Raw genomic sequence first — 23210 nt, 5'->3', positions numbered from 1 at the left:
CTACCCCTAGGGGAAACGCAAGAGCTCTGCAAAAAAGAGTGCATTTCCTAGGCAACTAGAATTTAAAAAGAACATAGGTGCACATGTATGTAAAGTGGACTATACAAAAATTATATACTTATGAACAAGAAAGAGCATTTTATAAATGGTAAACAGTAGGATTGAAATTGTCTAAACTTCTAATGATGAAGGCATTTCTTCCTTGCAGGTTGTGAATATAATAAAGTTATATGAATGTGTTCGCATTTCACTTGGTGATGAGAGGCGAAAGGGAGAACCTTCACAGAAACCCAACACCAAAGTTATAAAAGGGAGAATAAAACTAAACATAGCTTGGCTTTGAGCAGCTCCATCTGGAGGCTACTGTTCGCAATTGTATTTTTGAGGGAATCTGGAAGCGGAGCAGAGGTCTATGTTGGAATAAATAGGGAGAAACCCTCCTAAAATCAGCTATGTACATGTAACAAAATACACATATGCAGGATTGCCATACACAACAAAATGAGCGTCACTTGACTGCCTTATGCATAGGAAACTCATAATAAATAAAGCAGTCCTATAGTGAGTTTCTTGGCTAAACAGAAGTTTGAGCCTGGATCTCTCCAGTGTATGATTTCCTTCTTCCCACCCCAATACTTGTAATGGAAAGAAAAGCACTTGGATTCTTAAGTTTTTATTGTAAAAAGCCAGCCTTGTTATAGATAAGTTTGCTTTGTAAATACATAGCTTTCACGACTATATACACACTTTGACGCACAATATACACAAATTCACGTTTAGTGGGGGAAGAAGCATGTGTGGCGAGGCTCAGGAACTGTTAAAAGGAATTTAAACACAATGAGCAAAAGTTTGTTGCTTGCCATGTAAATGGAGTCTTCTACTCTGTAGTGATTGCGGTACTATAGTCCTTCACTTCTCAAAGCCAGCACCTGAAGTTTAATAGCCGTATTTTGCATTCAGATGAGTTCTACCATCACCACTTTGACCTGCATCAAAAGAGGAAAATTAAGAGTGTTTCTTTTTCCCTTTTCAAAAAACTCCCTTGTGCCCAGGAGTAAAAACAATATACAGAGAAACAGAAATAGGCGGCAAGTCAAAGTCACCTAGACCCTACATACTTGGCAGTGTGTTAAGTGAATCACAAGCAGTGTACAGTAGTACCTCAGGTTACAGACTCCACTAACCCAGAAATAGTACCTCGGGTTAAGAACTTTGCTTCAGGATGAGAACAGAAATCGCACGGCAGCGGGGGGCCCCATTAGCTAAAGTGGCACCTCAGGTTAAGAACAGTTTCATGTTAAGAATGGACCTCCAGAACGAATTAAGTTCTTAACCCGAGGTAACACTGTAAAAGCTTTCCTGACATGGGGTTCAGTAGAGGTGCAATATTTTGGTTATGCAACAGGTCAATGTCCATTTCAAGGAGAGGGAGATAGGGCCTTATATTAGATATCATCCAGGTGTGACCTCCACTAATGGTAGATGGTTTGTTTTTGTTTTTTTTACATTATTCTGCAGAGGTTGGAAGTAACTAAAGGTGTAGGAATATTCATGGGGACACAGAGCAAGTATGTGAGAAGCAAAAGGACATTTGCAAAGCCAAAAAAGGGAGTGAAATGGTTGGCTGGACCTGGGGGAGGCAGGTAAGGAACTGCAAGGGATGAAAAAATATTTGGGCTTATACAATGTTCCAGCCTATTCATAAAGCTGGCTTTTAATCTTGTTCTACAAAAGGCAGAAATTTCAAAAAATAACTCTTAGAATGGAGGCTGCTCACAATACAAGACTAATCAGAGGAATTCAGCAGCACTGCTACTTTTAAGTACACCTAAGTAATCTCTACATTATATGTAGGTAGTGTATCAAACAAGGGCATCTGGGGCAAGAAAATTCTAAGTTGCATTTGTTTACTTTAATTGATTGATGAGCATTCTTGATAACTATGCATTCCAGTTGGAGACCTTGGAACATACAAACTCCCCTCTCTTTCTACCTGACCGCTTAAATCATTCTAAGCAGTAGTAGTAATAATAATAATAATAATATAATATTTATTATTATTTATACCCTGCCCATTTGGCTGGGCTTCCCTAGCCACTCTGGGCGGCTCCCAACAGAATAAAAAAGCAACAAAACATCAGCATTACAAACTTCCCTAAACAGAGCTGCCTTCAGGTATCTTCTAAAAGTCAGATAGTTGTTTATTTCCTTGACATTTGATGGGAGGGCATTCCACAGGGTAGGCGTCACTACCGAGAAGGCTCTCTGCCTGGTTCCCTGTAACCTCACTTCTTGCAGTGAGGGAACTGCCAGAAGGCCCTCAGGACTGGACCTCAGTGTCCGGGCTGAACAATGGAGGTGGAGACACTCCTTCAGGTATACTGGGCCGAGGCCATTTAGGGCTTTAAAGCTCAGCACCAACACTTTGAAATGTGCTCGGAAACGTACTGGACGCCAATGTAGGTCTTTCAGGACTGGTGTTATATGGTCTCGGTGGCCACTTTACCAGTCACCAGTCTAGCAGCTGCATTCTGGATTAATTGTAGTTTCCGGGTCACCTTCAAAGGTAGCCCCACGTAGAGCGGGAGATACCTAGAGCATGCACCACTCTGGTGAGACAGTCTGCGGGCAGGTAGGGTCTCAGCTTGTGTACCAGATGAAGCTGGTAGACAGCTGCCCTGGACACGGAATTGACCTGTACCTCCATGGACAGCTGTGAGTCCAAAATGACTCCCAGGCTGCGCACCTGGTTCTTCAGGGGCACAGTTACTACATTCAGGACCAGGGGGTGCTCCACACCCGCTCACCCCCTGTCCCCCCAAAACAGTACTTCAAGCCCTGATGGAGGACAGTCTATGCCTGAGGAACATCTACCACCAGCAGGTACATCAGCATGACTTAGGGATAGAGCTTGTGTCCTCCCTAAACCTCAGGTGCTACTGCTGCTGCCTTTATCTCTGGGCAAGCTGGGCCAAGGGAAAAAGCATGACCCGAGTAGGATGGTGGGAAGGCAGGCAGGGGGAAACAGCAATAACGTAGTCATAAATATTCTGGGATCTGGAGGACTGAGGTCTAATGTCAGTCTTCCTTCAGACAGAGCAAGCTTAGATCCTTTATTTGCTTGTGCTTGCTCTTCCACGGCCTCATTACATAGGATAGCAAATAAACTGTAGTATCAGTGTACAGGACTAGTCCTGATGTCATCCTGCTTGCCCTATACTTCAGCAAGACAAAGGTGAGTAGATTTAGAGACTCTGTGGTGCAAAATTATTTAGACTACACCATACGCAAGACACTTCAAGTGGCTGTCTATATGCTGCCTTCTGCTCAGCTGCACAGCTTCATGCACCCCCTTCCGTTTCTCAGCAACCCAAGTCCCCTTTTTTTGCATTGTCTTCAAATAGATCAGGTCAAATATGATTTTGGAAAATTATAAATTACCTTCAGGTGGCATCCACACACAGTAGTCTGGGTCATCTTCTGGATATTCTGAGGACAGAGTGCGCTGAGACTGCAGAATAGATTAAAAAGAGATGCTTTGTAATTCTAACATTTCCCTTCCCTCTTTCTGCTGCACAACTTCATGCACCCCCTTAAAAAGGTTCTACTAGCACTTATTTGAATAATAAATTATTATTACTGGTAGCTTTTAATATTTGATGAATTAATGTATTTTAATATTTTGCCCTGGCGTGCTCTGGTCCATGGGGTCACGAAGAGTCGGACATGACTAAACGACTAAACAACAACAACAACAACAACAACAACAACAACAACAACATTTTGCCCAGAGTGGTTGGAGAAACCCAGCCAGATTGGTAGGGTATAAATAATAAATTAATTATTAATTATTATTATTAAACTTGGAGAAATATCTTAGTGTGAATATCTTGAGAACATGAACTCAAATTGCTTTAGACAGATTCTATTTTATGATTGGATTGTAAACTGCTTTGAGGGGCTATTTGGGCCAAAGAATGACGTGTTAAGTTTGAAACCATTTCCCCCACTCTTTATGCAAAGAGGGTTTTCTTAGACTTTCTAAAGAGGATAGTTTGTGACAAAAGACAAACAAGAGTTTAACAAACACAAACATCATATGGTTATACTTGATGCTATAGTGGAGAATCTAATGTTACTTACAATAAAACAGAACGATACTGTTGGCATAAAGTACTGGAAAGTACAAGCTGCTAGAAAAAAGCATTATTGCAGCCTTGCAAATTGGGGTTGACAGGCCTGCTCCCCCTACAACAGTTGTTGCCTGGCTGCATATAGTTGTGTTGGCTGCAATGCCCTGCCAATGATTTCTGTTAGATGAGAAAGTTAAAGCACTGCCATGCTAGTATTAAAAAAACTCAAAATTATTTGCATTATAATTAAGTGGCGTAGCTTCCTGCAACTTGAGTTGTGCTACCATTCCAAAATAATCAGCAGCTATATCTTTTCACAACTGTGTCTTATCTAGCAGTAATACTAGCACAGGGATGTCCAACCGGTCGACTGCGATTGACTGGTTGATCTCCAGCAGCTAGCGGTCGATTGCGGGCTCTATTTCCTCTGCGTGGGGTGGGGAGAACAGCTTTCCCCGCCTCCTCCTTCATTCTCACACGATCGCAAAAACTTCTAGTGACATTTTGACGTGCCTCCCTCCCCGCAAAAAGCTAAACAATTTCGACATGCCCCCCACTTAAAGAAGCTCAACAACTCTGACTTGCCCCCCTAAAAAAAAAAGGAGGTCAACAAATTTATTCCCCCTCCCCAAAAAGGGTAGATCACTGTCAGCTTTTTATTCTGGGAGATCGCGGTCTCTTGGGAGTTGGACGTCCCTGTACTAGCACAATATCTATCAGCCTGACATGAGACACACAACGCAGAGTACTAACCACTATACAAGTCAGGAGGACTGCACGGGTGCCAGACAACACAGCACTAGCACTGTCTTATCTTTTCCTTATCCTCTTATAGACACCATCTCCCATTAATGCCGGCATCAAGCAATTCTGTGAATGCACCAGGTAGGGAATGCAGTATGTTACAGTGCACTTCATCCTATTTATATGCTTTAGTTCCTCCAACTCACCGTATTTGCAATGTTCGTTTTCTTATTCTTGGACTTTCCTGCAGATGTCTCAGGCGCTAGGAAAAAAATAAGAAAAACTATGTTAATGCTGCCGACTCTATTTAGAGAAATTATTCAAAACAAATTTCAGACAAATTTATGTATGTAAAAAAAAACAAACAAAGGCCAGGGAGCTGTTAAAATTAAGCACCGCGGCTCCTTAGGCCCCACCAACAAAATGCACACAAGCCAGAGCCAGGACAGCAAAACTGCTTTTGGGGTGTATCTCACAAAGTAAAGGTTAGCAATTTTGATACCTGTAGCAGTGCTATATTAAACCAAGTATTGCTTGCTATTTCCCCCCTTTCTCCAGAAAATCTTGAATATTTTAGTTATGTGCCTAGCACTACAAAGGAGACATTCCAAATGCGCTGATCCTCCATTTTCCTTCTAATTTTTAAAAATATATTAATTTTTATTAGTTTTCCAAATTTTAACAAATCCATCCTACTTATTTAAATTTAATACATTTTAATCCTTCTAAATTCAATCCTTCTAAATTTTGTTGTTATTTGTTTTTGAATGAAAAGTATTCATCCTTTAAAAATATGATTACTATTAAAAAAACCTTTTCTCAACTTTTTTAACACACTATGAAACTTCACACAATGATCATTTAAATAATTTCTTTATGCATTTTGCCAAAAAGAAAGCATCTCATCAGGATTATTATTTTATTTAAGCATTGTGGTTTTATTTGTTACAACAGATTAGATGTTTAGAAAACAAGCTGAAGGAACTGCTATCTTATATTGCAAGATGTTCCAAGTATTAAAATATATTTTCCCACTCCAATTGTACAAACCAACAGAATATGATTGTATCTACCAGTGCTGTCATCCATTTTTCTCTCGTACTCACCTGGCTCACCTTGTGGCTTCTTCTGTGATTTATTCAGTGGGGAGCTGCACTCTGGCGTCACTGTATCTGATTGTGGCTGAGCTCCTGTAAAAGAAAAATGGAACCCCACAGACTTAGCCAACCAGATTCTTTAATGAACACAGAACTAGCAGATTAAACCTTAACAAACTCTAACAACTTACAATTAAACTGCCTTTATTTCTTTTAAAAAGCTGATCAATGCTATACTGTAATAGCTTTTATCCAATTAAATTAGTTTTCATATGTATCTATCATCTATCTATCTATCTATCTATCTATCTATCTATCTATCTATCTAAAAACAGGCTTACAAAGCAACGATGCTGCAAAATGCCAGAGGATCAGAAATGTTCAGAGTCCTGCTACTTCACTTGTTTTGAGGTATCAAAGCAGGTACACTGTGCTACACACAAACACAGAAGGTCTGAGCCAGTCAAGTAAAAACACAGTACCCACAGCAACCCTGCTACCTTCTGAGCACAGGCACTGTATCAGGCCATTAAGCAAAATGGAAGATCTGTCCATGTTTCTCATCCTTTCTCCCAAAATCAACTAATGCAGGACCAAAGGGTGAGGGATTAAGGCGGGAACGTAGGGGCTCTGTAAAGCCTCATAACAATATTTTGGTGTGAAGGTGCTGTGCCCACTAGACTGAACCTAAAATCCCCATCACCTAAGAAAATTTACCTTGAAATTTATGCAATAATTATTCCTGTTGCTTCACTGGTCTTTGGAGATGCCTGTGAAATTTGGTACTTTGAATTTAAAAAGAGACCCTTGCAAGGAAAATATCCCTATTAAAAATGAACCTAACACTTATAAAATAGTAATGCTGCTAATATGCTAATCTGAGTTCTTCATAGCCTACACCAGGCTTCCTCAAACTCGGCCCTCCAGATGTTTTTGGTCTACAACTCCCATGATCCCTTGCTAGCAGGAGCAGTGGTCAGGGACAATGGGAATTGTAGTCTCAAAACATCTGGAGGGCCGAGGTTGAGGAAGCCTGGCCTACACATACCATTAGTAACTTGAACTGTTTGAGAGATTGATTAGAGCAGCCTATGGTTTCTATCATCACTAGAGACCTCTGAAATGGTCTGAAATGTTGCGATGGGGGCAGCCATTTTTGCAACCAGCCGCACAGATATGTGCACTAGATGCAAGTCACAGGGGACAGTCCCAACAGCGGTGGTTAGCCAGCTGAGGAGGAAGGGAGCTGGTCTGAAAGACTTGCACCCAACACTCCTCTCTCCACAGGAGTGTCCCACAGGTTCTCTAGAACAATTTATCCCAAGGCCTTAAGACCATTTAGCCCAAAGGAAGATCAATGTGCACTTCTGTACCAAGCTCTTGACGTCCATACTTCAAAAGAATTCAGGGCAGGGTTTTCAGAGGCACTTAAGGAAATGAACATAGCTGAACCTAACTGTTGTTGGCAGGAGTACCATATTTTTTGCTCTATAAGACTCACTTTTTCCCTCCTAAAAAGTAAGGGGAAATGTGTGTGCGTCTTATGGAGCGAATGCAAGCTGCGCAGCTATTCCAGAAGCCAGAACAGCAAGAGGGATCGCTGCTTTCGCTGTGCAGCGATCCCTCTTGTTGTTCTGGCTTCTGAGATTCAGAATATTTTTTTTCTTGTTTTCCTCCTCCAAAAACTAGGTGCGTCTTATGGTCTGGTGCGCCTTATAGAGCAAAAAATATGGTACATATCAAGCATTCCAACAGTCCCCGCTACTGCTTTTAAGAGCCTCAAAATGAAGGGGAACAGAACTAGACTAACCTCTATGAACAAATTCCATTTCCTTGTTGCTGCAATCATAAGAACTGGTAGGCCGTTTATGCTGTCTAACTGTTTCTTGTGCTGGCATCTGCATCATTGGGTTTTGTGTTCCTTGATTTACAGCTTTCATTTCTTCTTCTTCCTCCTCCTCCTCTTCCTCCTCCTCTGGCCCCTCATCTTTCATCTTTAATAGGTTTACAGGTATATCTGGACGCTTGACAGGCAACTTCTGTGGGGCAAACAAAAATTGCCATGAATGTAGTTGTTATATCATCTGCCACTGATATATGGAACAGAATATGCCATGCTATGAGGCAATGTGCCTTTGAACAGCAGTTATTAAGTACTTACTGAGATTTGTAGAAACATAAACAGGCTCACTAAGTAAGCCCAAAGCTGAACTGTTTCTACAATAGTTCCTTCTAGTGCCCACAGAAGTGATGTGATCCAACTATCTTTGAATGCCCATCCTAATGGATCCAACTTCTAAATAGAGCCTATCTTTTGCAATGGCTTTGACTAGACAAAATAAATAAATTAAATCAGCAAAATGGGGGGGAAGCAATATCCAGCTATTTCCCATTTCCCCTGACCCCCTCCCCTGCTCTCAACACTCCAAAATGTTGGGGGGCAGCAGGGGAGATGGGACATGGTCAAAATGGCTTCCCTTTGCGTTCTGCTAAGAAGCCTTACTGTCAGCTGAATGACACGTTTTGATACAACCCATAGCTTTTGCTTTCTTTACTTACCCCCACAGTACCAGTTTTCAGTCTGAATTTGCTTCCTCCTTTCATGGCACCAAACATGGGTAAAGTCAGCTTTTTGGGTTTGTTCTGAGTTTCCGAATCTTGACTCCCAAGCCTACAGAACATTTGGGGAGGGAGGGGAAGAGAATAAGTAAAACACACACAGCTTTAGTATCAAATTCTGAAGGACCAGCACTAGAACTATTGCTGTGTGCACTTTCTCTCTCTCATGTGGAGATTCCACATTAAAAAGTTCTTTCTCATTGCAAACCTCAAGGTGTGGCCTTGGGCTCGTGCAGAGACAATGAAGCCCATCAGGGACAGATAACAGAATTGCAGGCTCCCTTCTCAAACAAGAATTCCTTTCTCCCCTGCCGTTATCCATGGGGACTGAGGGTTATGTGTTGGCACTGCCATTAATCACAATTAATGCTCACCAGGGTTGTACGTCAAAATAGACTTCGAAACCAGTTCTTTGGGAAGTTCCAGTGCCAAAACCTGCCTCCCACCATCTCCATACTCCTCTGCATGTACATTTGGGTAGTCATCAAAGAACTATAGCTCAACAAGGAAAATATAAAATGATTACCACTCCATAAAACGAAGACTCACTCGGATTTCAGCTCCGGCAATGAAGCCGGTGTAACAATCTTAATCAATCCTTTCAATCGCTGCTGCTCTTTCCTCAGCTCAAAAGTCCGCAAATGAAGCTTTCTACGTGTCACACTGTCTAAAGCACATCCTGATTTTATTTCCGTCATGAATTCGTCCAAAGAATCTTGCGCTGCTGAATGCGATTGTGCTAAAGGAAATACAAATACAGACAAAATCATGCCATCCCAATTTAGTTATGGGTAGTAGTGGTCCAAAATTTTAGTAGCTAGAATCATAGAATCATAGAGTTGGAAGAGACCACAAGGGCCATCGAGTCCAACCCCCTGCCAAGCAGGAAACACCATCAGAGCACTCCTGACATATGGTTGTCAAGCCTCTGCTTAAAGACCTCCAAAGAAGGAGACTCCACCACACTCCTTGGCAGCAAATTCCACTGTCGAACAGCTCTTACTGTCAGGAAGTTCTTCCTAATGTTTAGGTGGAATCTTCTTTCTTGTAGTTTGGATCCATTGCTCTGTGTCCGCTTCTCTGGAGCAGCAGAAAACAACCTTTCTCCCTCCTCTTATATATTTGAACATGGCTATCATATCACCCCTTAACCTCCTCTTCTCCAGGCTAAACATGCCCAGCTCCCTTAGCCGTTCCTCATAAGGCATCGTTTCCAGGCCTTTGACCATTTTGGTTGCCCTCCTCTGGACATGTTCCAGTTTGTCAGTGTCCTTCTTGAACTGTGGTGCCCAGAACTGGACACAGTACTCCAGGTGAGGTCTGACCAGAGCAGAATACAGTGGCACTATTACTTCCCTTGATCTAGATGCTATACTCCTATTGACACAGAACACAGAACAGATGCCCAATACAACTTTCTGAGATGAATACAATTAAGACTACAGATGTGCTTGAATTCTTTAATCTAATAACTGTATTTGGGAAAATGCAGGGTTTATCTGTGCAAAAATTGACTTAGTATTAAAGAAATGAAGGGTCTGATAAAGTTGGTTCCTTTGGCATACTGCTAGGCATGTATAACTAACTTTCAAGGACATCTCGAGGGCTGCTGATTGGAAAAGGACTTGCAAGAAGGAAGTTGAAGGTTATGCCAAAAGTGTGTTATCACTTGCCCATATTGAAACTCCTTATCCCAGAATGAAATTTGTTTTCCTTCCACTAAATGTAACATGCTTTCCACAGAACTGAATTTGAGAGTTTTAACTTGATCAGCTTCTTTAGAAAGGCAAGTATTAGGCATTTTAAATAATTTTAAACATGCTGTTACACTTGGCTTAGTCTTTCATTTGTGGAAGACAGAAACAAAATACCCTTAATATTACAAATTAATTATGCCTTATTCTCACGCAGACAACCCCAACATTTGAATAAAGTATGTGGCCTTACTTGTCTTTGAAGATTTCAGCTTCTCTGCTATTTCAGAGAGCTCTCTTTCAGTTGCGGCTAATTTTGCACTCTACAGAGAGAGACAATTGAAAAGTGATGAGCATCTGTAATAGCTTTACAAAACTTTAAAATAAAAATGTAGCAACCTTTTGTGTTCCCAAATGCTGGCAAAGTGAAAAGCCTAAAAATACAAAGAAGTGTAGCAACAACCCAATTGTAGAATGCTCTCCCAAGGGAGGCTGACCTGGCTGCAACTTTCTTGTCTTATGGAAGTCAGGCAAAACCTTTAAAAGAAATTCAACCAGGCATTCAAAGTATCTTGAAAATTTTAACTCAGTCTTTTAACTTTGCTTTTTATCTGTCACTTTTCCATCTGCAATTGATGTGTGTGTGTGTGTGTGTGTGTGTGTGTGAGAGAGAGAGAGAGAGAGAGAGAGAGAGAGAGAGAGAAAGAAAGAAAGAAAGAAAGAAAGAAAGAAAGAAAGAAAGAGAACTTATGTAAAATGCCTAGAAATATTTGGCTATACAGTGGTATGAAAACATTTTAAATAATCGCCACTGGCTCATTATTAAGTTTTTTTTGCCACACTGAATCAAGTGTTTTCCTTCTGTGCTACTTCAGTTTAGAAGGCCAAAAAATGATTCTTTCTGGACAAATGAATATGCCAACATGGCTACCCCTCTGAAATTTGATACCTGACAAATAACATAATAGTGGAAAGTGGTTTATATTCCGCTGCAGCAACACTTAGAAATGATTATTTATGAGAGCATAATTCAGGTGACAGCATTTTTAAAATTCTGGCAAGATACTTTGGGTTCTATCCAACTAAATCACTGTGCACACCAGACGATTTCTGAAAGTGCAATGGGACTTACCCCCGCACTCCTCCAAATCTGCACTGGGGATTCCCCCAATCCTTTGGAGCAGATCTGAAGTAAGTGCAGGGGAGAGGTCAAATGCCATTGTGCTCATGGAAGTCATTCCGCGTGAACAGTGGTCGAGTTGGCTACAATCCCTTCTCCTGAGCCTGGGAAAATGCTGAGGAATCTATTAGACTTTGCACTGACTTTGGAAAGAATCAGAAAGCAAAAAGCTGTCTTCCAAGTATCTGCATGAGGTCTTCTCTACTCCAGAGTCAGGTAGGGACTCTAGGTGGCCTTCCACTGGGATTTAAGAGATTAGAGAAACAGCAAGATGACCCTCTGATTTCTCAGCTCCACCTTCCCTGCCACCAGCTCAGAATTGAGGTGGAGGGGGGAAGCTTGCCCCTGCAGTTGTTCTGAACCCTGAAGATGCTCAGCGAACCTCCAAAACTCAACAGTAACATCAGTCAATACCCCATATCTTGGCCTGGAGGCACAGGGTCAGCAGCAGGCACAAATTTCGACTAACTACCACGAACCCCTGGCTGAAGTTGTTCCTACCAATGAATCAAAGGTTTCTGGCTTCTCATCGATCTTTCCTGCTTTCTTCATTCTGCTCAGACGTTTCTGTTCAATAACTCCTGTCCGATCAAGGAATGTGTCGTCATCACTATCGTAAAAGTCTTCCTCTTCCCAATTCTTCGCTTTTCTTTTTCGGGATACTAAGAAAGAACGAAGACAAAAATACATGAAGAAAACTGGAAAAGCTTGAAGCCAGTTATGCACCTATAATTCTGATTTAGTGACAGGTGATCTAATGCACATTTCAAAAAACAAGCAAGTATGCAAATGGACACAAAGATGTGAAGTTACCACATCCAATAGATGCGAAAATAAAATGCAAAAAAGGCATGCCAGCAATCCTTGTAGGTGACCAAGATACAAGCTCGGTAATAAGAGGTATAATAAGTTAATAAGATAAAAATGCTTAGGGTTACACCACATTTTACAGATTTAAATTCCTTCAGAGCTCTTGTCAATAAGACTATTTCCAAAAAGAATTATGCGTGGCCAGAGCCTCTGGCTAGTTCACCTACCTGCCTCTTGCCGCAGCACACCCCTCGCATCCAGTATCCTGCAGGCTTCCAATGAACACTGGATCATTGCTTCCTTTTTCTTCCCTGTATGAATAGCCTCTGCCACAAGTTGCTTCCCCGAAGCATCATCTATAGGCAGCCTATTGAATTCAGAAGGTTACAGTTCAAGGAAAGATCAACAAATGGACTTCCGGGTTAGCGCCAACGACGAATGGCGGAGTTCCTCCGATCGGAGGAACGGGCTCCGTGGAAATTGGGTCTTCCCGCCGCGGCGAAGGCGGGGACCCGCTAGAAATCCCAGGCGGAGAAGCCTGGGAACGTGGGGTTCGGCAGAGCACCAAGAGCGCCTCCCCTACTCACGAGGAAACCCCTTTTTGGGGCTCCGGAGTGAAGTGGGGTGAGCAGCGCGGTGCTGCGAACCGATCGCTATTTCCATGGAGGGAAGCCGCGCAGCCATCGCCGGAGAGCGCTGACTTTTTCCTGATGACATTCGGACTCTAAATCAAGTACCCGTGAGTAAAAACGGAGAATTGGATCAAGAAATTTGCAAAACTTTTGAATTAGGCACAAGCGGGAAGGTTTAAACAGGAAGTCCGCCTTCCGCTTTTTGTATACAGATTGAAGCAAAGACCTTGCAACCTAATAGCCTGGAAAACTGCTTTAAAGTTGGAAATTTCCTGCATCTACAACCAATAAAACCCCCTTGGAAAGCAGGAGAAAAGGGGGGGAAAATTTGACTGTCTAATCCTGCAGAAGGAGAGTAAAGGAATCTAAGTTTCCATCGTCCCAAACCTGGGGATGGGGTGTCGGGACAGAAATTGCTTGTGATGTCCATTGATTGAAAGTGGAGTATTTTGACAGATAGGTAAAAAAGAGAAGAGAAACAAATTAACTTCAACGCTACCTTCTGCATTTCAGTATTTTAAAGATACAAAGTATTTGAAAATTGAAAGGACTTGAAATCGAAAGTAATTTTCTCTGTTGGATACTTTAAAAAAAAGTGGATACAAATAGAAACTGTATCCCCTAGAGGGAGCCTGTCAGTTTGCTGTTGCTGTTTATCTGGAATCTACAGCTGCAAGTTTTGGATCGTGGGACTTGCTGCCTGACCTTGAATAGAAATGAGTTGGAAGGAATGTTTGGTCTCTGCCCTTGGTATGACAAATGCCCTGCTGCAGCAGCTGCAGGAGAAAATGAATTTGATGCATGAAAAATTGGATTTGATGAGTGCTGTGGCCAGTGAATATGATTTAACAGGGAATAAGGATAAAGAAGTTATACAACAACCAATTCAAGAAACTGGCTCGACAAGACAAGTCCAAGGGCAGATGAAGAAGGAAGAGGCAGTAATTACTCCTCAAACAACACAAATGGAGGGATTCAAAGTCCTGCAGGAACAAAAGTTACTGCGTTGGAAGATTGAACTTGGAGAGTGCTGGGATGTGTTTGAAGTAAATGAAGCTTTTAACTCTAGTGGGACTATGAAACAGGTGAACAACTATCTTCTGGATAAATATTTTTTGGACTACAAAGATGACAGGGAGTGGGACTGGGGGGAAGGGGCCAGTCTGACAAAGGAATATGGAAACCATTACTGGATGGAAACCTCCGGAGACCCACTCCCCAAGAAATCAACAACAGACAAAGAAGTGCGTAAGCACAAACAAGGACAAGAAATTGTGCAGAAGGGGCCTAGAAGAGACTTAAGGGCCTCGGATATAAGAACACCAGATTGATGGACTGGATGTAATGGACTGAGAGGACTGACATGACCCGAAACCAGGAAGAAGGGACATTGGATAAAAATTTGAGATATCAAGGGAAATTCTTTTGTTAATTTTGGAATCAGTGTAACATTAATGAAACACCAGGGAATATGCCGGAAAGGAACTAAATTGGCTTTAGTAGAAATGATTTAAGGAGATATGAATGAATATGACGTAAACTTTGAAATTTTAAGATTTTTAAGATAAGATAAGGTTAAAGAGATTAAGGTAAATTGAATAACAGATTAAATTAAAAGAGGGAAAGATTATGTTGAATTAATAAATAAGATAGATTGTGAAGATTAATTATTTAAATTAAAATTGAGAAACGGGAAGAATTTGCTGGAATAATGAATTAAACTAGAATACAAAAAGGGAGGTGTGAGGAAGTTCAAGAAATAAGCAAATGAAAAGTTGTAATCTGAGTTCTGTATTTTTCTTTTTTCCTTTTTGATTTTTCTTTTTGTTTTATTTTTTGCTGTATTTTTCTTTTTGTTTCTTTTGTCTTTGTTTATGTATTGATGAAATTTTGAATAAATATCATTTTTTTTAAAAAAAGGAAAGATCAACAAATGGCCTGACATGTCTGCTCAGTGTCAGCTTGTGTACTGCTCAGAACTGTTCTTTCAAATAACCTTGGCCTCTTTGGTTATAAAACATCTCAACATTAATTATACAAGGTTTAGAATCAGAGTTGGAGGCGGCCTTCCACCTATGGCCACTTATTATGTCTCAGTCTGGAGGGAGAATTTTCGAAAGTTGGACACATTCTGTTTCAGTGCTTTAGGCCTTAAACTTTCAGCTTGAGAAGGCCAAGCACGCAGGTTCCAGTGGAGACCTTCCCATAGTAAAATAGGAAATAGATTATATAATCAACTGGGCACTCGCGGGAAGATAATGGGTAACAATTTCTATTAATCTCAACTGAAATCTCATTGCCTCATCTCTTTTCCTTAACAACAGTAACAATAATAATTTTATTATTTATACCCTGTCCCAGCCACGCTGGGCAGCTTACAGCATATATAAAACATAATAAAATATCAAATATTAAAAACTTCCTGATACAGGGCTGCCTTCAGATGTCTTCTAAAAGTTATGTAGTTCTTAATCAGCTTGATATCTGAAGGGAGGGCATTCCATAGGGAGGGTGCCGCTACCAAGAAGGCCCTCTGCCTGGTTCCCTGTAACTTCGCTTCTCGCAGTGAGGGAACCAGCAGAAGACCCTCAGACGAGGACCTCAGTGTCCAGGCTGAACAATGGGGGTAGAGACACTCCTTCAGGTATACTGGGCTGAGCCACTAGGGCTTTAATCCATAGCTGTCAGTGTTTCCCTTTTTAAAAGGGAAATTCCCTCATTCCAAATAGGATTCCTCTCAAGAAAAGGGAAAAGTTAACAGCTGTGCTTTAATCGTCAGAACCAACACTTTGAATTGTGAAGATCTTTTAGGACTGGTGTTATATGGTCCAGGCAGCCACTCCCAATTTTCATCCTTTAAACAGTTTTCTAAAAGACAGCAATCTTCCCAGCTACAGTGGTGCCTCGCAAGACGAAATTAATCCGTTCCGCGAGTCTCTTCGTCTTGCGAAGCATGGCTATTAGCGGCTTAGCGGCTATTAACGGCTTAGCGGCTATTAACGGCTTTAAGAAAACAAGGAAACAAAGGAACAAAGGAAACAAACTCGCAAGAACTCGCAAGACGTTTCGTCTTGCGAAGCAAGCCCATAGGGAAAATCGTCTAGCGAAGCGACGCAAAAACCAAAAAACCCTTTCGTCTTGCGCGTTTTTCGTTTTGCGAGGCATTCGTCTTGCAGGGCACCACTGTATTTGAAGCATGTTGCTTTCATAAGGTGAAGGCCACATAACCTTATCAAGTGCCATAAATAAAGAATCATAGACGGGGCCTTGTACAGCAGCTAGTCCAACTCACTTCTCAATACAGGAAATCCAGAGCTGGCTGCTCAGCCTCTTTCTGGAAACCTGCAGTGAGTTTAAGCTCCCCCAGCTTGTTTCCATCATCTATACTGCTATTTTTATTAAGGAGCTCTTCTTTATGTTCACCTTGAAATCTACTCTCGTATAACTTGAAGACCTCTAGGAAGTGGGAACCTACCACACCTCTAAGTAAATGGCATTACAGTCGTACCTTGGAAGTCGAACACTTCCAAAACGTTTAGAAACCAAAGCGTGGCTTCTACAATCAGAAGCCCTGGAAGCACAGTCACTTCCGGGTTTGCAGCTGTCGAAGCATAGTCACTGACCGCCTTTGCTGCCCTGATCTGAGCACTTTGCAATTTGCCTGCATCTTTTCTAAGTATGGTGCACAGAACTGGAAAGGGTTCTGAGGGCACGGACCTCTTCAGCCAACCCTTGTGTGACTATTGCCATCCTTGTTTCCCAATACAACCAAGTGAACCTTTGAAAAAAAGGCATTTGAGTATTCGTGGGGTTGACACCTGAACTCTATCACCACAATCAAAAATTTTAGTGAAAATAGTATGACAAATACCTTCTATGCTTATTTGAAAGACAAAGCACTCACTTCTTTCAGTTATTTCCCCCATTCTAGCACACTCAGTACAGAGACAACCTAAGAGCCATTGCAATCAACAGGCATTTGGCAACCTCCAACATTAGTCATAGAGTAGATCCATTGAGTTAAGTCACTTAAATCCATTCATTTCAATAGGTCTACTCTAAGTACAACTGATTTTGGACACCACTCATCGTTTGACAAGAATACAGTGTAGACCAGAGCTTTCCAAACTTTTCATGTTGGTGACGCACTTTTTAGACATGCATCATTTTGTGACACAGTAAGTCAGTTTTACTAGCAAACCAGAGGTTAAACTAACCCCTTTCCAGGCCCAAAAGGAGCTTGGGGTGCATTTGTGCAATACACCTACACACTGCAGCCGACACACCAACATGTGGCGGCACACAGTTTGGAAAGCTCTGATGTAGACAATAAATGATTGGAATCAATATTCTTACATTTCCATTTAACTGCTCTAAACCAATTCTAGATGTACAAGATATAACAGCTTTCTCTGCCTCTCTGACTTACAGAAAGACATAACTATACAAAATTATTACATAGAATACATACATACTTCACCCTACAGAGCCAAGTGCCAGTTCCTTGTGCATCAAATTCATACTCTAACTCTTCACCTAGGAAGAAAAGAGAGGGAAAGGAGCTGATTTACTTGCATACATTATCAGCAGCTTTGTTTTGTAGTGAAATAGATAGCCTGAATTACATTTAACCTAAATTCTTGCTCTTTACTCCTTTGTAAATTATTTTAATTTCTTATGAATGGTAACAGTATTAAACTATTAACTGGTTAAGTATTTGGAATCATTGTTATTTCAGCAATTGGAGAAGTTTAATTACATGGATTAAAATTTAACTGCACAGTATCTGTAAAAATCCTTCCTACGGCAATGCTATATTTAATATTGATTCATTTATCAATTAGCAATAAGGTCTTAACATGATCCATCACCCTAACTCCACAGATATTCCTGCATCTGTAAGTGGTTCAGACACATCTATAGTCAGACGCATTTAGAGAAATCTAGACTGGTGAATATATCACTGCTAGATCAAAGCTTTAACAAACTTCTCAGACATTTCTTTGTACAGATCAAAGATAATGCTGCAGTTAAGCTTCGTTTCCATAAAGGAGCTTAAGCTGACAAAGTAATTTAAACGTTGGAAATTAGTGGTCTCCCCACCAATGTCGAAGATGAATTGGCACACACAATTTTTTACGAGCTGCAGTAGCTCATAGAATAAGTAGAATTTCATTAAAGTATAATATCCCATGCTCAGTCTAAAACCAAATAGCCAGCACAATCCTATGCATTTTTACTCGGAAATAAATTCCACTGTGTTCCATGGGGCTTATTCCGAGTAAGTTTGTTTGAGACTGCAGCCATCCTCTTCTGCACTCTGAAGTTCTTAAACACAATAGGTTGATAACTTTAATTTGTTTCTAGTACAGTGGTACCTCTGGTTAAGAACGTAATTCGTTCTGGAGGTCCATTCTTAACCTGAAACTGTTCTTAACCTGAAGAACCACTTTAGCTAATGGGGCCTCCTGCCGCACCGCCGGAGTACAATTTCTGTTCTCATCCTGAAGCAAAGTTCTTAATCCGAGGTACTATTTCTGGGTTAGTGGAGTCTGTAACCTGAAGCGTATGTAACCTGAGGTACCACTGTACTACTCTAGGTTACTAAGGTGTGTGTGGAAAAAATCCAAGGGCAGAATTGCCATGAAGGGACTAATACTTTCAAGTTAAACCAGGATATAACTATACAGATCTGTCCAATCTGTTTCTTATTTCTACTGCAGAAAGCAGGATGACTGTAAGCAACACAGAAGAGGTTAAAAGATCAAGAAGCACAGTAAAGCTCTATTCAGGTGTTCAGCTGAACATGGGGGGGGGGGCAAACTGCGTAGAGTGTGCAGGAGTGAGTGTGCCAGCCCTCCCCCCTCTACTCCTGAATTTAATGCCTAAAGGTCTGTTCTGCTTTGCCTGTGGCCTAACGCCTGCCATCCAAGCATGGACATTTGAAAGAGGGACCCCTTTGGTTTTAGACCTCTATATGCATAGCCTACCCTGAACCCTGGGTTGTGCATGGTTCTTGGATGCACAGAGGGATTTGGCAAAAGGCTTCACACGTCCATGCTAATGTGCAGATGGCAGGAACTTTGTGTTGGCAAAGGAAGGTCTGGAGGGATGGGCTCACAGCTGCTTTGTACCCACCTTTTCCTCAGGTGAGGAACATATAATGGGGCTTATAACTCCATCTGATTCCAGAGAGGAAATGGAACACCTGAACCAGAGTCTAGGATATGTAACTGACTGGGCAAACAAATTGAGACAAAAGTACTTTTAGACAGTAGGAATGCTGTTTGGGGGAGTGTAGTTCTCCCTCTGAAGAATCAGATTAGCAGTCTGGGTCCCAGTCTTTTTCCTGGTTGGTCAGGTGGCAGCGGTGGACAGGGCCACCTTTGCACAGCTTTTGACCTGTGAACCAGCTGTGACCTTTACTTGAAAATACAGATCTTGTCAAAATCAAATGACTTAGGTGTATTCTAATCAGACTACAGCAACAAGTTCAGAGTAGCTTGCCTTTGAAGAGTGCCTGGAAACTGCAGCTGCTGCAGAAAGTTGTAGCCAGGCTGCTGACTGGGGCCTCTCATTTGAAGTATTTTACACCACAGCTGGCCTATCTACATTGGCTCCCCATTTGTTTCTGGGACCGATTCAAACTGCTGGTCTGAAATTACTTGCTTCCTCATTTCTTGATCTGAAGTACAGTATTTTTGCCACTGTTCTATATGTTGAGGCTTTAATGGTTTTGTTTAGAGCTGCTTGGAGGGCTTTTATGCTAAAAGCAGTGCATTATATATATACAAACTAACTTCTTGAGTGGCTCTGCTAAGCAGACCTACCACTGGTAGACAAGCATGACAGGTAACACACATACCTTCTCTGTCAAAAAAACCTTGCAATGCCTTCTTGGGATCTTTCAAATAAAAGGCTTCTTGATCCTCCTGAAACTCGATGGCGATAGGGTTTTCTTCACCCTCCTCTTCCTCTGCATCTTCCCCTGAAAAACAAATGCAAATAAAATTATAAATGAGAGTAGATATAGAAGAGAATAAAATACAGTCTCATTTTATGATCTAGGAGTGTGGCAAGATGAACCTTGCCCAGATACCTACAGGTGGAAGAAAGCCACATGTACAAAGCCTTTGAACAGCCTTTTTGGTAGGAAATAATCCCAGTCCTCAGTAAACATGGAATTCACATATAATTTTATTGCAATGAAAACAGAAGACAGAAACAAGCTCCATGAACTAACACCACACAAGTTTCAGTGGTGCAAGATGAAGCATAGGTAAGTGTTAAAGAGTCTACCAGCAATATACTGTAACTTACCCAGTCCCCAGGAACAAGTGAAATCAGTACTCCGACTATTTTCATTTCTGTGTTCATCCTTTTCTTTTTGATCTTCATCAGAATCATCGCCCAGCATGGTCTTCTCTAACTTGGCCTGCTGCTGCTTACGAAGTTCTTTCAACTGGGTTACAGTCAGCTCTGATTCCGGTTCTTGATCCTCCTCTGGGCCCTGCGGATTAAGTTACAACATACAAAACTGAATGCCAGTTAAAAAGTTATGATAGTTTATTTACCAGAAATAAGTCCCATTGAGTTCAGTGGGATTTACTCTCTAACAAGTGTAGTTAGGATTAAAGTTCAAGTTTCTTAACTATTATAGAATGGTGTTGTTGTTTAGTCGTTTAGTCGTGTCCAACTCTTCGTCACCCCATGGACCAGAGCACGCCAGGCACTCCTGTCTTCCACTGCCTCCTGCAGTTTGGTCAAACTCATGCTGGTAGCTCCGAGAACACTGTCCAACCATCTCATCCTCTGTTGTCCCCTACTCCTTATGCCCTCCATCTTTCCCAACATCAGGGTCTTTTCCAGGGAGTCTTCTCATGAGGTGGCCAAAGTATTGGAGCCTCAGCTTCAGGATCTGTCCTTCCAGTGAGCACTCAGGGCTGATTTCCTTAAGAATGGAGAGGTTTGATCTTCTTGCAGTCCATGGGACTCTCAAGAGTCTCCTCCAGCACCATAATTCAAAAGCATCAATTCTTCGGCAATATGTATAAATATGTATAAATGAGCTGCTAGGTAGATTTTTAATTCATCTTTAAATTGGATGCTGTGAAACACAGAGCCTCTCCCTTCGCTAAAATGAAAAACCAAGAACATTTCTACACCATAAGGTGAAACAGCTAGAAAATGCGAGTCTCCCTGGGGAGAGCATTTCACATAAGGAAGCCACAGACAAAAGGCCCATTCTCATGTTGCCACCCTCTAGACCTCTCATGGAGGAGGTACATAAAGAAGGGCCTCCAATGGTGATCACAGGTCTGGGTCGGTTCCTATGGAGAGAGGTGGTCCTTGAGGTATTGTGGTCCTGAGCCATTTTAAAGTTTTATAGGTCAAAAGCATCACTTTGAATTGGGACATCTGCAAGTGCAGTTCAGCATCATTACCTGTTACAGGATAATAGACAGTGAACAGCATTGCTCTTTGAATATGCAGCCACTTGTTCAATTATTAAATTTATATCCCGCCTTTTGTCCAAAATGAGCCCAGGGTGGCAAACAGGAAGTGATAAAACAAGGAATACATCTTAAAAACTTCAATTCCAAATACAAACCAAAACAGCAAATACATTTGATCTATAGAGACACTCCTATTTTCTGTGTTAGTTGATCAAATAACTCTCTTGTTATATCCAGCCTTCAATAATTCTGCTTGCCATAGCAAACTGAGGCAGTGTGTGTGTTATTTGTCCATGTCTGAAGGTGCCCCTCCAGCCATTCTTTCCCTTGAGAAGGAGCACCACAGGCAGGAATTAGGTGTTGGATGCCCTGCTTGAAGGTGCTCACAGCATCTTAAATCTGGCATGCTACCCTCACTTTCCCTTATGAAAGGCTGTCCAGGCAGTGGCAGACTCAGTTGGTAGAGCATGGGACTCTTAATCTCAGGGTTGTGGGTAAGTGCCCCATGTTGGGCAAAAGATGGGGTTGGACTAGATGAACCATGTGGGCTCTTCCAGCTCTACAATTCTAAGTCTTCCTGAATGCAGTTGGGACTTCTGGGTAAAGGTGTGTAGGATTGCACCACAGACACCCCCTTGGCCAGTATAGAAACTAACACCACAACCTGCACCCAAAGGTACAGGTGGGCGTAGAGGGCCTTCTCGGTAGTGGCGCCCGCTTTGTGGAATGCCCCCCCATCAGATGCCAAGGAAATAATTATCGGACTTTTAGAAGACATCTGAAGGCAGCCCTGTTTAGGGAAGTTTTTCATGTTTGATGTTTTATTGTTATTTTTAATATTTTGATGGAAGCCGCCCAGAGTGGCTGGGGAAACCAGGCGGAGTATAAATAATGAACTATTCTTATAAATTATCACGAGTACCCTCTCCTTACCTGCAAGACGAAGAGGCGGCTGCTGCCCCCGAAGCGCAGGACGTGGCCCACCCGAACCCGGCAGTAGGTGCGGGGCGGGATCCGAGTTTTGTTGAGGAAGGTGCCGTGTGCGCTGTCCAGGTCGTAGACGTAGAGCCCGGGCTCGGGGCCCTGCTCTTCCCCTTCCTCCCCCACCTGGCCTCGCTCCTCCTCCTCCTCAGCCCCGGCGGACGGCGGGCGGCGCTGGAGCACGGCGTGGTGGCGGGACACACACGGGTGAGCCAGGGAGAGGTCGCAGCCCGGCGCGCGGCCCACCAGCAGCCAGCTGCGGCCTGCCAAGCGGACGCTTTCCAGCACGGAGCCGCCTTTCACCACCTCCAGGCTGTAGCCGGACGAGGCCTCCTCTTCCTTGGCAGGGCACCCTCCCCACGGAGGCTCCTGGTACTGCGGGAGGTCGGGAGGGGGGCAAGGGCGAGGAGCTGGGCCTCGCGGGGGTTTGGGAACCGCTGCCTTCTTGGGGTCTTCTGCCCCAGTTGGAGGCGGCAGCGGCGGCGGCGGCAACGGAGGCGGCAGAGTTGGCTTCTTAAAATCCCCCATCCCTTCGCAGCCCTCCTTTGCGGGATCCGCCATTTTAGCGCGTCCGGTTCTCAAACCGTCCCCCCGCGGAAACCACCGCCCTGGCACTTTGGTTCCGGGAAGGGAGTCACCGTCTTCGAGGGCTCGGCCTTTGCACGCGCCCTCCCGCGGGGGTAAGTGGGTCCCGAGTTTGCATGTTCGCGTGTGTGCCTGCGCGCGCGCTCTGCTACCTAAAGGCTGGAAAGCCATGTTTTATTACACCGTTATTACAAGCGAGGGGGAGAGAAGGATGGAGGGTCGGAAGCGATATGCTTCTGGATGCCAGCTCCTGGAGAGAGCGCCGCCGCTTCACTCAGG

The 23210-nt window shown here is 42.6% G+C and overlaps 2 protein-coding genes across 6 annotated transcripts in view; one reads left to right on the top strand and one right to left on the bottom strand.

Moving 5' to 3' along the window:
• Positions 1-657: 657 nt before the first annotated feature.
• Positions 658-22953, bottom strand: SLC4A1AP (solute carrier family 4 member 1 adaptor protein). The gene is made up of 14 exons (XM_053382950.1): positions 22299-22953; positions 20230-20419; positions 19775-19897; positions 17385-17445; positions 12505-12644; positions 11969-12129; positions 10541-10610; positions 9143-9332; positions 8534-8645; positions 7785-8013; positions 5984-6067; positions 5084-5139; positions 3442-3511; positions 658-986 (listed from the first exon to the last, which is right to left on the bottom strand). Exons 1-14 carry the CDS (start codon positions 22905-22907, stop codon positions 937-939), a joined length of 2145 nt encoding a protein of 714 aa, XP_053238925.1. The 5' UTR covers positions 22908-22953; the 3' UTR covers positions 658-936.
• The window catches only part of SUPT7L (SPT7 like, STAGA complex subunit gamma), a 14282-nt gene continuing 13535 nt past the window's right edge, over positions 22464-23210 (top strand). Inside the window, exon 1 of one of the 5 annotated variants that reach the window (XM_053382956.1) lies at positions 22464-22553. The gene's annotated coding sequence lies outside the window, so the exon portion shown is untranslated. Of the gene's footprint in view, positions 22554-22614; positions 22719-22938; positions 23027-23210 lie in introns of those variants that run through there. The other 4 variants (XM_053382952.1, XM_053382955.1, XM_053382951.1 and 1 more) reach the window with 4 other exon arrangements.

This window comes from Podarcis raffonei, chromosome 3, assembly GCF_027172205.1.
Source record: "Podarcis raffonei isolate rPodRaf1 chromosome 3, rPodRaf1.pri, whole genome shotgun sequence".
NCBI classification, from domain to species: domain Eukaryota; kingdom Metazoa; phylum Chordata; class Lepidosauria; order Squamata; family Lacertidae; genus Podarcis; species Podarcis raffonei.
The sequence above is the reverse complement of the archived record's forward strand: the minus strand, read 5'-3'. Positions and strand labels throughout refer to the sequence as shown.